This window comes from Lycorma delicatula, chromosome 1 (assembly GCF_047948215.1).
Source record: "Lycorma delicatula isolate Av1 chromosome 1, ASM4794821v1, whole genome shotgun sequence".
NCBI lineage: Eukaryota > Metazoa > Arthropoda > Insecta > Hemiptera > Fulgoridae > Lycorma > Lycorma delicatula.
Genome location: NC_134455.1, coordinates 283,316,732 through 283,330,095, shown reverse-complemented (window position 1 = coordinate 283,330,095; position 13,364 = coordinate 283,316,732). Strand labels below are relative to the sequence as shown.

The following is a 13,364-nucleotide window of genomic DNA, read 5'->3' as shown; positions in this document are numbered from 1 at the left end:
AATAACATTAATTTTGTTACAATAGTTTATAATGAATAAGTACTTATAATTCATCAGTTTTAGATGTTCACTTCTAATAGAAAAAAAAATGTTTGAAAAGTAAAGAATTAAATTTTTGCTTTTACATTTACAATAAAATTTGTATTTCTATTTAATAACAAGTAAGAAAAAATAAATAAAATAGAAAATAAAAAAATTGAAAAACTGTAAAAAGAATTTGCAAATTAAAATAAAATCCTGTAAATTTTGTTTATATTAGACATTAAACACATTTACAAAAACATATTCATTGAGATGTCCAATTTAGAAAATATAAAATACCCATTTGAGGAAATAATTTTGGTTTTAAAAAGATAAAAATATAGAAAAAATACATAAATATTGAGTTACACACAAATATAATATTGAGTTATACACAAATTATTGAGTTCACACTCAATAATTTAACACAATAATTAATTAAAATTTTCAATTTTTTTTAACCAAGTGCTGAATGCATTTTACAGAAATTACATTTAAAATAAGCTGTTTAATTTAAAATTCTCCCATTAAGAAATAGAAGAAAGTTAAAAACATTAAAATTAGCTATCACAAGAAAATTAAATAACTAAAATCCCAAGATAAATAATAAAATTTACAGAAGAATTTGAGGGTAACATATATCATTTCAATTTGTTCCTCAGCAAAGAAAACTGGTTACCAGTTTATAATCCAATAACAATTAATACAATGTATTATAACAATGTATTATAACAATTAATACAATTGCCTAATATAATGGATACGAGTACATTAAAAAAAAATTAATAATGGCAATAATTCCATTACTAACTGACATGTAGAAACTAACACAGCTTACAAATGACATATAAAACAAAGAATCACATATGAAGGAAAGAAAATATTAAGAATAAATATAAAATAAAATCTAATGTTTAGAAAAAGATAAATTTTATATTTATACTTAGATTTAGAAAAAAATTATTTTGTATACAAATTTATACACAAAATTTTCAACAAATTCACTTTGGACCTGTCACGATAGTAAGAAAAATGTTAATAAATAAATGGTAGTGTGAAAAAATTACATTTGTAACTTTGTCTCTGCTTATTTTAATCACATAGGTGATGACTGAGCTGAAAACATCATAAATGATGTACAAGAAGTGACACCAATTAAGTGTTTTGATACAACCTTTATGACTGTATTCTGGTGGTTACAAAATATATAAAAATTATTCTAAATAAGAACAATAAAATACATAATAAGTGATGTCTGTAAATATAAATTGGAAAACAAGATTATGCTCAAAAATCACTTACAGAAATCTTACTGAAAACCTTAAACTAGATGGCCATTTAGTTGTTAAACAACTATCATTAGTGTACTCTATTAAAAAATTATACAGAGTGATTCAATATTTGTTTTGGCAATAATTTTTTTAATTAATAATTATTGTTGTGTTTTATGTTGATAGAAGTGACAGCAGTTCATGAATATTAGTTTCTTCTCTTTCCAAGTGTGCTGATGGTGTATCATTCCAAGGTGGCTGACAAAGGAAGACTGACTGTTGAACAGTGCATAAAGACTGTGTTGTATTTTAATGAAACGAAAAGTGTGATGCTTACACAAAGATGGTTTCGTGCACATTTTCAAACTCGGTGGTCACCCTCATTTAAAACAATACATAGCCTTTACAAAAAATTTAATAGTGGTGGTTCAGTGTTTGAGAGTAAGCGTAAACAGCTCACCGATGTTAGTTTTCCACAGAACATCGAAGCTGTCAGAACAGCGTCGCTGAGGAGCCCAGGCAAATCAACAAGAAAGGAAAATCACAGCTTGAGATTTCTAGGCGATCTGTGTAGCAAATTTTAAAAACCAATTTGCATTTTTATCTGTAAAAAAAACAGTGTTGCTAAATTAACGGTTGATAACAAACATCAAAGAATGGCATTCTTTGAACATCAAAGAACAGACATATTGTTGAATGTTTAGTTTTCAGATGAGGCGCATTTTCACCTAGATGAGGTTGTTAATAAACAAAATGTGCATCACATTCCAAGAATTACGATATGGGCCGCTATCTCAAGTCATGGGGTAATAGGGCCTTTTTTTTTAACACACAGTGAACAGTGAATGTTATCTAAATATGCTGTATAATAATTTTGTTCCTCAGCTTCTTGCAAAAGGGTTTCAATTAGAAAGTGAATGGTTCATGCAGGATGGAGTCAGACTGCACTCAGTTAATGTGATTTTAGACTTTCTGCATGAAACTTTTAACGTAAATGTTATTTTAAACCAATTTTCCTAATTGTTTTGTATATGTACAGAACTGACCCCCGAACAGTCCTGATATGATCTGAGTGATTATTTTCTTTGGGGATTTCTACAGGTAAAGATTTTTCCTAAGTATTCTTGTACACTCATAAAACTGCAAGTGCTGATCATTGAGGCGTGCAACAAGATAACCGAGGATATGTGTCGTCAATTTATTAACAACGTAGAAGTTCATGTTGAAGAAGTTGCTAGGCTTGATGATGGTCATATTGAACATGTGATAACAAGCAAGTGTGATAATAAGCAGAACACAATCTCCATGTAAATAGTAAACATGCTGTATTTTACTTTTCTGTATTGCAATTCAAATAAATACTTTTTAACAAAACCAAATTTGGATCATTTCATGTGCCACTCTGTATACAAGAAAATAAGTAAAAATATATAGTTTTTTTTGAGCATAATATTTTTTTCCACTTTATTTCAATAGTCATTTAGCACAGAGTTTTATTAATTAGTATATGCAAGAGATCAAAAAGTTTGAAAAATTAAATACATGTTTTTTTTATTTAATGTCCAATAAAAATGAAGCCCATGAAAAAGTCAAACCAAGGATGTGATTGTGAATTTTAATAAATCATATGGAAATAATATTTTATTCATGTAGTATTCTGATGTCATACATACAAATATCTAACTGAAGTTATGACTTAAAATACACAAATTTTTAGAAATATTAAGCATGGCTTAATTCAGACACTGAATACTTCAAGTAATGTTTTCTTACCAATAATTCTAACAATAAACTGATGAACAATTACTTTCTAATGAAATCTGATAGTAGAAAACACATATTTAGATGACTAAATTGCAAATTCTATACTAATTTTTATATTTTAAATTAATATTCTTACTTTTGACTATTATTTACTTTGAACTACTTGTAACAATATTACTAAGTATACATATAAAAGACTTAATACAGCTTAATAATACCCAAGAGTTTTTAAATCTTGTGGAATAATTAAAATAAAATAATGCTAAGCATTAAAATGAAATACAAAAATAAATAATAATTATCACAGAACTCACTATTAACATTTATAGCCATTTTTAGACTCATGTAAAAAATAGTAGGCAGAAAGACTATGTTGGAAGAGACATGACCAACAACATATAACAATAGCATAAAACAACCATCCTCAGAGTTGTGATTTTTTAATTTGTATTCATACATGACAGCAATAAAATGAATGCAAACAATTATAATTATACAAAATTTAAAAAATTAACAATCTGTTGTATACATAAAAATAAAATACCACTCAGATGAATTATCTTATTTATTACCATAAACCTGTATTAAAATTCATAAAAAATCGTTATCTACATGCATTTTTTAAATATTTTATTTAATACTTAATTTAGCAAAAAAGAGTGTTTGCATGAATGATATATTTTAATATTCTAACCTTCATCCCTGGTACACCAGGTTCTCCAGTAAGTCCAATGGGACCAATCGGTCCTGGAGCTCCTTTCTCTCCTGGTGTTCCAGGCTCACCAGGAATCCCTTGTCTGCCATCATGTCCTGGAAGTCCTTCTGGCCCCTGTGGCCCTGGTGGTCCAGGTGGACCTGGTTCTCCGGGCTCCCCCTGTTACAAGCTTTTCCTCAATAACAATTTCAACAAATTTATTGATATATATAATACACACTGTTAATAATAATAAAATCATTGAACAATATTTACAACAAAAAAAAAATAATAATAAAAATTATTTAGTTTCAAAATACCAAAAATACTTTTGTAACTATGATTCAGTTCCTTCCTCAGTTTGGGCCAAATTCAATGAGAAAGGAAATGCATCATTTTGAAAAGCGTCTGCTTCTCTAAAAGCATATTTACAGGTGTTTAAAGATTCATTTTTTATTTATTTTTATAAAAATATAAACCATATTTTGTCTGTATGATTTAGGCATCAAATAATAACTAGAACAACGTACATAATAAACATATAAATGTATTCAACTACATACCATAAAAACTGAAAAAATACTGAATACATACTAAGACTACAGAGTGCCAGTGCTGTGCTTTAAATATAATTATGTTTTCTACACCAACTGGTAAAAATGAAAATAATATTTTACTTTTACTACAACTGCTATTATGATTACTCCTATTACTATCACTTCTGCTAGAACTAGCTATTTTCACATTAAACAAATAAAACTCGATGTTTGTTATTCATGTTTTAGTCCATGATATGAAACAGACTAGAACCAAACAGTAACGTAACTATAAAAAAAAAAATAAGTGGATAATCATTCACAATGTTGCTATAATTCAATAAGTACTGAATAGTTCTTATTCATAATTCTGTGTAGCAACTTGGCATGTCAATTAAGGGACATATTTTTTGACAACAAAACAAATAAATGTAATCCAGACAATGTAGTTATACATTTCATAAAAATGTTTTAGCAAATAAAATTAAGCAAACAGAATTTCACTGCTGAAGATTAATCGCACTGATTCATTTCTATTAAAAATAAATATTTTTTTTGGAATTTTGTATAATATTTTCATTATTATTGTTTTTCAATTGTAAATGACTTTTATGATTATTATTATTATTATTTTGATATGATAACGTATAAAAACTATTCATAATGTATTAATATGAGTATTATTTTGAGTATCTTAAGAGAGGTTCAAATGAAAGCATAATACTGATTACTCAATACATTAAAATAATGTTTTGTCAATGTTTTTTCTTTGAACAATATAGTGAACTACCAAGGAAGGAATAATTATTAATTCCTCATTACATATCAGAAAAATAAAATTTGAGAAAACATTACTTAATAACAAACACAGTAAAAATAAACTATTCATTAAATATTACTTCAGTACACAATAATTTTTTTTTTAAATGGATATAAACAGTACCATTAGGTAAATTAGTGTTATTGTTTGAATAAATAGTAATAAGAATTTCTCTTTTAGAATTCAATATATTGAAAATGTATAAATACATTAAAATTATACCCTTTAAATTCATATTTCAAACTCAATGATGCACTTCAAACCTGCATAAAGTGTTTTTTTTTTAAATAAAAATTATAAGATTTCATGATGATTTTTGATAGTACTACTTTTTCTTTCAACTGTATAATAATAGTAATACTGTATAATAATTTTATATTAAATAAATCACACTTTTTAAAAGGCTTTTTGAATTTGAAAATCTTATTTAATTGTAATTATCTGAAGTAAAAAGAGTATAATTTTTTTGTATTTCAAATTGGCTTCATATTTTAAGTAATAATTCTTGAAGATTATAAGCAGCAATTTTGTTTATTAATAAATTCTTCTCAAGAAGCATTTTCATTTCTTATATCAATCCATTTTAATTTCAGCTCACAATAATAAACATGACTCCGAACTTGTCATAAAAAAACTACATATATTTAAGATTATAATGATTTTTTTTTGTTGACATTATATAAAAATAAATAATTGATTTCAATCTACCTTAATCTTAAAATTTAATAACTACTAAAATAGACAAAAAGAAAGTTTTAAAAAATCACAGCTTGTAACACGCAATACAAAATAAAAAGATAAACTACATAACTCAAACATATCTAAAAAAAAAAAGAAAAGTAAAGAGAATTTTTTACTGAGTGAAACTAGCAACTATGAAAAAAAATTTACAAGACAAACAACTAACATGACAACAAAAAGCAATGTATTGAAAAATAAATTGGCTTTTTAAAAATTTTTATTTATGAATATATCTCATAATGTAGAAATGACAAATATTAATACTGTAACAAAATAAGATTATTGTTACAAAGTTATGATATGTAATCATGTTTTATGTTGTGTTATGTTGCATTTGAGATAGTTAAGTTCCATTTTTTAAAAGATTGTAAAACAATTACGTAGGTAATTAAATCACTGATATAGTAAAAAGAAAGTTATATTCTGAGCATAATGTATTTGAACATAAATAAAAATAGAGAAAAATTAATTATAATTAAAAAGAGCATTATAAAATTTTTTGAATACATCTACTTATTTACCTAATGCACAGTAATAAAAAACCCTTTGGAAAGTGATACACTACTTGAGATATTTCATGCTTCATCATTCATAACCTTTGAGAAAACTATACAATAAAATGCCACTTTAGCACCTGCAATTATTTTCTGGGTAAACGTATAAATTAACTTTTTTTAACCATTATCATTTTAATTGCTACTACCAGTCTAGCCAAGGAAAGAAGAGATCTGTGTCTGCATTATTATAATTTTATAATCACAAATTAAAAAAACATAATAAACACCAATTAATGCCTGTTTTATTTAGTGTAACTTTATTAAATCAACAAGAATGTGAGAAAACATAGCTTTACATCGTTATTTTGATATATGCAATTTTCAAATTCAAAAAATTCCACAAACATGTACTTAAAATAAGCAGTTAACATGTATGTTAAAATGTAAAATACAGACTTTTATCCTAACCCACATCAAGTGTTGGGGTGTTTTGATGATTACCTTGGTGGCAGCAGGCCATATAAATACAACGATTCCTGTGAACCTAGTTATTGTACTAACATAATTTTTTAACATTATTTAAGAATTTAAAAAAACTTTTTTCAATGAAGTAAATGACTGATTCATTTTGTATGACTTGCACAAATTTGGCTCTACATAAAGTACAAGCTTACCAAATAAACATAATGTCTCCTGAAATATTAATATCAGAATTTCTCTGACTGCACAAAGTTCTACACTGGGTATGGATGGTGCAGTTTAAACTGATGGGCACTTAAAGTACTCCATAACAAAACAGAGATATTATTTGACAATTATCTATTAGATAAGGTATAACCTCTGATAATATTAACAATTAAAAAATATATTTTACAAATACAATACAGATACCAGATATTAAATGAACCGTATGAAATATACATACAACCATAACACTAATTTACTAACTGAATGTAAAGTTAAGATTAAATACACTTTTCAGTGACATTTAAATATATGATTTCTCAACTTGTAATGGCAGCAATTCTAGCTATAACTTCTGCTGGAATGACAACGGCTAAAAGTTATACTTCCATTATTTTGAAATTTAGTTTTTTCTGTAATTAAAGCATTCAATTTATGTAATTTTCATACCTGATCATCATATGAAAAACCACAGAAAAATGGAAAGTATTAGAACAAATAAAAAAGAGCCATTAATTAATACTGTTGCACATTAAATTCAGGGATCAAAGTAATATCTGAATTGAAAAAGAAAAGAAAAAATTTGAGGAAAACAACATCAAAAAATGGCTGTAAAACATGGACAACAGAGAGCATTCAGTAATTTAGTTGATGAAACATTATCTATGAAGCAATTTGAAGAAAGAGTTTTCACCCTTATTTCGACATTTCTTTCACAACCAAATAATTAAACATTAACAAAAACACTTTCAAAGTGAGATATAAAATTTACTGCTGCCTCAGGCTGGCTAAAAGTAACAAAAGAATCATGATATTAACCATCAGGTTGTTTTGTAAAAGTTTGCTGGTTTCTAGTAAAACAGCTGCAACTCTCTTTTTAAAAAAGTTACATTTTGGATATGCCCCCACACTAATACTCTTTTTTTCTTTGTAACTTTTCCTTTATTCTTGGATGATAATGTCTATGATGTAATCCACTATTTTCTGCAAAACATCCATAAGTATTTTTACTCAATGTAAACATCACAGAATTCCTAGCAGACATATTATTTATACTTCAAAACAATTCATATCTTTTCTTTTCAATAATTCTTTTTTTCAATTTTTTTCCGCATCCCATCACTCAAACAGAATAAATCGCGTAGTTATCGTCGTAGTTTAATTCTGTTTTCTACTTTAACATAATGTAGGAGTAATATCAGAATTTCTCTGACTGCACAAAGTTCTACACTGGGTATGGATGGTGCAGTTTAAACTGATGGGCACTTAAAGTACTCCATAACAAAACAGAGATATTATTTGACAATTATCTATTAGATAAGGTATAACCTCTGATAATATTAACAATTAAAAAATATATTTTACAAATACAATACAGATACCAGATATTAAATGAACCGTATGAAATATACATACAACCATAACACTAATTTACTAACTGAATGTAAAGTTAAGATTAAATACACTTTTCAGTGACATTTAAATATATGATTTCTCAACTTGTAATGGCAGCAATTCTAGCTATAACTTCTGCTGGAATGACAACGGCTAAAAGTTATACTTCCATTATTTTGAAATTTAGTTTTTTCTGTAATTAAAGCATTCAATTTATGTAATTTTCATACCTGATCATCATATGAAAAACCACAGAAAAATGGAAAGTATTAGAACAAATAAAAAAGAGCCATTAATTAATACTGTTGCACATTAAATTCAGGGATCAAAGTAATATCTGAATTGAAAAAGAAAAGAAAAAATTTGAGGAAAACAACATCAAAAAATGGCTGTAAAACATGGACAACAGAGAGCATTCAGTAATTTAGTTGATGAAACATTATCTATGAAGCAATTTGAAGAAAGAGTTTTCACCCTTATTTCGACATTTCTTTCACAACCAAATAATTAAACATTAACAAAAACACTTTCAAAGTGAGATATAAAATTTACTGCTGCCTCAGGCTGGCTAAAAGTAACAAAAGAATCATGATATTAACCATCAGGTTGTTTTGTAAAAGTTTGCTGGTTTCTAGTAAAACAGCTGCAACTCTCTTTTTAAAAAAGTTACATTTTGGATATGCCCCCACACTAATACTCTTTTTTTCTTTGTAACTTTTCCTTTATTCTTGGATGATAATGTCTATGATGTAATCCACTATTTTCTGCAAAACATCCATAAGTATTTTTACTCAATGTAAACATCACAGAATTCCTAGCAGACATATTATTTATACTTCAAAACAATTCATATCTTTTCTTTTCAATAATTCTTTTTTTCAATTTTTTTCCGCATCCCATCACTCAAACAGAATAAATCGCGTAGTTATCGTCGTAGTTTAATTCTGTTTTCTACTTTAACATAATGTAGGAGTATTTAGAGCCCAAAATAGTTACTATCATCACTTGCTTAATGTTTCCATATTTTTTGTATAATTTGAAGCTTATACTCCTTAACAAGAAAATTTTTCTCTTTAACCAAGTGAGCTGATCTGGGCCTGATATGTCATATGCGTATACTTTGGCAATGGAGGCAGCAATCTATCCCCTTTTACAGACCTGATAATGAACAACTTCTTCCCTGAGACATCCAGTCTTAGGAAATACTAAATTATTAAAAGATGTTTGAACCATTAGGAAAAGTCTGTATTTTAAGTAGTAGAACAAAGGAAAGATAGTGGAAAAAAGTATCTATAGTCCTTAAATCTGAAACAGAGTCAAAAATTAAAAGAGCAAAAGTTTGCCCAAGAAAGGTTAAATAAAAAATAATAAGTAGTAGAAAATAATATGAATTGATGGAAACAATGTCATATTAGAAAATAAACTTTCTGAAGCAAGAAAGAGTAGAAAAACTACACAAAAAATTGGAAATAGAGAAGATTGGTGTTACCTTTTAACACATATCATCTGCCTGACTTCTTTTATAATATTTCATGAATGAAAAAAAAAAATGGAAGTTTGGTAATAACAAGATGTGTTAGTGAATGAATAATTCTCACAATTTCTGTTTTTTTATGATATTAAATTTATTATGTATTTTAGTTTACATATGTTATAGTAATAAATTGTATTTATAAGAAATTTTTAAACATATCATCTCTCAATATCCTTGTCAAACCATGGACACATGAAAATATATATATATATATATATATATATATATATATATAATTAATTATTCAATAACCTATGTTCATAACTAGGTAAAGTTCCAAATTTATTTCTGCTTTTACTAATTATTATTTCTACTTAGAAAAGAGAATGAAAAAATAAAATAATATGCAATTACCTCTCATTTATGCATATTTAGAAGTATGCCATCAATTAACTGGAATCATTAAAGTTATATGGTATACAAATAGTTTTTTAAATGAAGTTTTGATATTAACTAATTCAACAGAAAATTACAAAAGTAGAATTATTACTATTTTTTATTATTAATTTATTTCAACACTTTGTTACTATGTAGTTAAGTTATAAAATGTTTATATAGGTATAAAGAAGTATGATTAATAAAAAAAAAGCTATTAACAACAAAAAATAAGTTGCATAAAACAATAAAAAAGGAAATTAAAAACATTCTTAAAAATGATGCTAAATAGTAAAACAATTATGACAGATTCAGAAATTACTTCTATAGAGAAATGCTACTAATGTAAATACTTACTTTCAACATAATGACGTTTTGTGCCGATATATTATGACCATGCTCTTGCAGTCCCTACAATCATATTAATTACTAAATTAAAAGAAAAAGCCAAAAATAAGAAAATAAAAAAACAAAGAAAATATATTGCCAACAAAGAAAACTTCACCACTACCTGAAAATAAAAATTCAATAAAAAGACTTGCGATAAAAACAAAATGGTACATTACATGCGCACTCATAAATATTTCTAACACTTGAAAATTTAAAATTCATAACACTATACAAACAAGAATAATACAAAAAAAAAAATATGTTACATGTGTCACTACTAAATTTGTATTTTATATACACAATGTAATTACTCAATTTTCTTTCAAATATACAAAAGTAATTTTAACAAAATTACTTTCTATACATAATCAATTTTGTCACTAAACTAAATTTTAAACATCTTTTTAATTAGAATAGTTCTGTGATCTACACTGAAACTACTACATAAAAAAACTTCTACATTTAACACATATTATATTGAAAAAGAACACATGCAACAAAACTAATATTATATTTCATAACAAATTAACAATCAAAGTAGTCCCATCAAAAAATGAATAGGTAAAATTTACAATAACCTGTTAAACGTACAATAATTCTCAAAAATGTTATAAATACCAAACACAAAAAAAATCTGCTGATCCAGTATAATGTGAATTACTGAGTTTAAAATCATGAAACTTGGGAGTAATTTGTTATAATTTATACTATTTGCTTTTTAATTTTTACTCATAATTTATATTATTATACATTAATGTACAAAATTGTATTTTGAATTGTGGACAAAATCAATAAATGATGGGACTGAATTGATCAGAAAAAAGCAATAAATTATTCTGTTCTCATTAAAATTCAAATAACATAATCTGTGTATGCATTAAAATTTATTTTGATATATTGCACTGCATAACAGCTTTTATTTACAATCTGAAGAGACAGTAATAACAGAAAACAACCATCTACACATTAAAACAACTACACTCGAAGATATTTCAGGCTGAGAACCTCACCTTAACAGCAACTATTTCAGCATAACCTAGTGTCCCACCTCTTAAAGTGGTCACTGAACGCTTTAACCCCTGAAAATCAAAATTAGTTGTAACAAAAAAAAATGCCTTAAAAATTCCAGAAATAACTTAATGATAAATTTTATTAATGTTATTTTTTACCAACAATTTCTTCACACCTAGAAACTATAAAATACTCAAAATTGTTAGCATATTAAAAAATTTTTCATAATTCACCATAATGAGACTGCGATAATAACAAATAATAAAATAGATGAGCAAAAGAAAATATAAGAATTAACTGAAAACAATCTTTAGAGTAACATTTTTTCACATGCCAATTATACACAAGCAAAATTTGCTGTTAGTATATCATAAGCCATTGTTTGAAAAAAAAAAACTATTTATTTCATATTAGCATCAAACTGCCTCTAGTTGAAAAGAACTAAGAGTAATTATTTTCAGAAAATACATCTAGATAGGTTAATGTGCAAGAGATTAAACCAATTTGTTACAATATGAACGATACTATTCACACCATAATTATAAATTCTAGTTATGAAAAACAAATGGAATGATAAAAAAAACTATACTTGAGAAATTTAGCAACACCGACTGCTTCTGGAACCCACACATTTTATAATTCTACAAAATAATAATACTAATTTTTTTACTTTACAGAACATGAAAAAAGTAATATTTATAAAACTGATTCTAACGTATGTAATAATTTTTCACCTTGCTTCCTAAGCAGATAAAATATTTTCCTAAGTTCAACTGAGTGAACAATTTTTCAAATGAAAAATTTTATGTCTATACAAAAACTCATCATCATTGCTTATAACTGGATTGTAAATGTTACATATCCTTATGTCTTTCTCATATTCTATCTAATTTCTCACAAAATCTTAAGAAAACTTGTTATAAAATAAACCTTTCAGATTGTAACATCAAATTTATTATTATAATTTACCATTAAGGGCAATTAACACTCATAACTCTTAGCTACTACTCAAGTCTTATAACTCATAAAGCACTCTCAGAGACATGAAAGGGTAAAGAAATTTTCTGTCTGTTTACAAGAGGTATTATGAATCATAATAGATGACTGCTCTCCACTAGATTTAAAAGAAAATCATCCATCCACTACTATTCAATTTTCATGATGAAAATTTTGACTTTTACCTCTGAAAATTTATAAAAATTTGGTTTTCCTTTGCATTAAATTTGTTTTTTTTTTTTTAATTATATAAATAAGATTAATTTTAAATTGGATAAATAGATACCAGCTCTTCTAGTTTTAACATTTTAATTTTAATTGGATATTTAGCAATTCTTCTGTCAAAATAGATTGCTCCTATTTATCATCAATAAAATTCCAAACATTTAATTTTTTAGTCCATTTTTTTCTGATAAGGGAGGCAGATTATCAAAGTAGTATGAATAACTTTTGAATATCTACCATATTATTGGTATAAAAGCACAAATTTTTCTGTCTCTAAAAGTTTTAAACAGAGTTTTCATAAATTAAATTCACTCTAGCATGAAATTTGCTTTCATTTAAAAGACAATTTTTTTACTTCTGTCCTTGAATAAAATCTATTCAATTTTTAACTAAGTAATTGTCATGGAAGT

The 13,364-nt window shown here is 25.9% G+C and overlaps 1 protein-coding gene across 17 annotated transcripts in view; it reads right to left on the bottom strand.

Annotated features, from left to right (window-relative positions):
- LOC142332279 (uncharacterized) overlaps nt 1-13,364 on the bottom strand; it is a 663,646-nt gene that overhangs the window by 186,126 nt on the left and 464,156 nt on the right. For 8 of the 17 annotated variants that reach the window (XM_075378625.1, XM_075378616.1, XM_075378717.1 and 5 more), the window contains 2 exons: nt 11,733-11,801; nt 3,751-3,930 (listed from right to left, as the gene is read on the bottom strand). The exons of 3 other annotated variants lie outside the window; for them this stretch is intronic. In XM_075378625.1, coding sequence (XP_075234740.1) covers nt 3,751-3,930; nt 11,733-11,801 — 249 coding nt within the window. Of the gene's footprint in view, nt 1-3,750; nt 3,931-10,689; nt 10,744-11,732; nt 11,802-13,364 lie in introns of all 17 variants that reach the window. 6 more of the 17 variants (XM_075378634.1, XM_075378677.1, XM_075378669.1 and 3 more) reach the window with 2 other exon arrangements.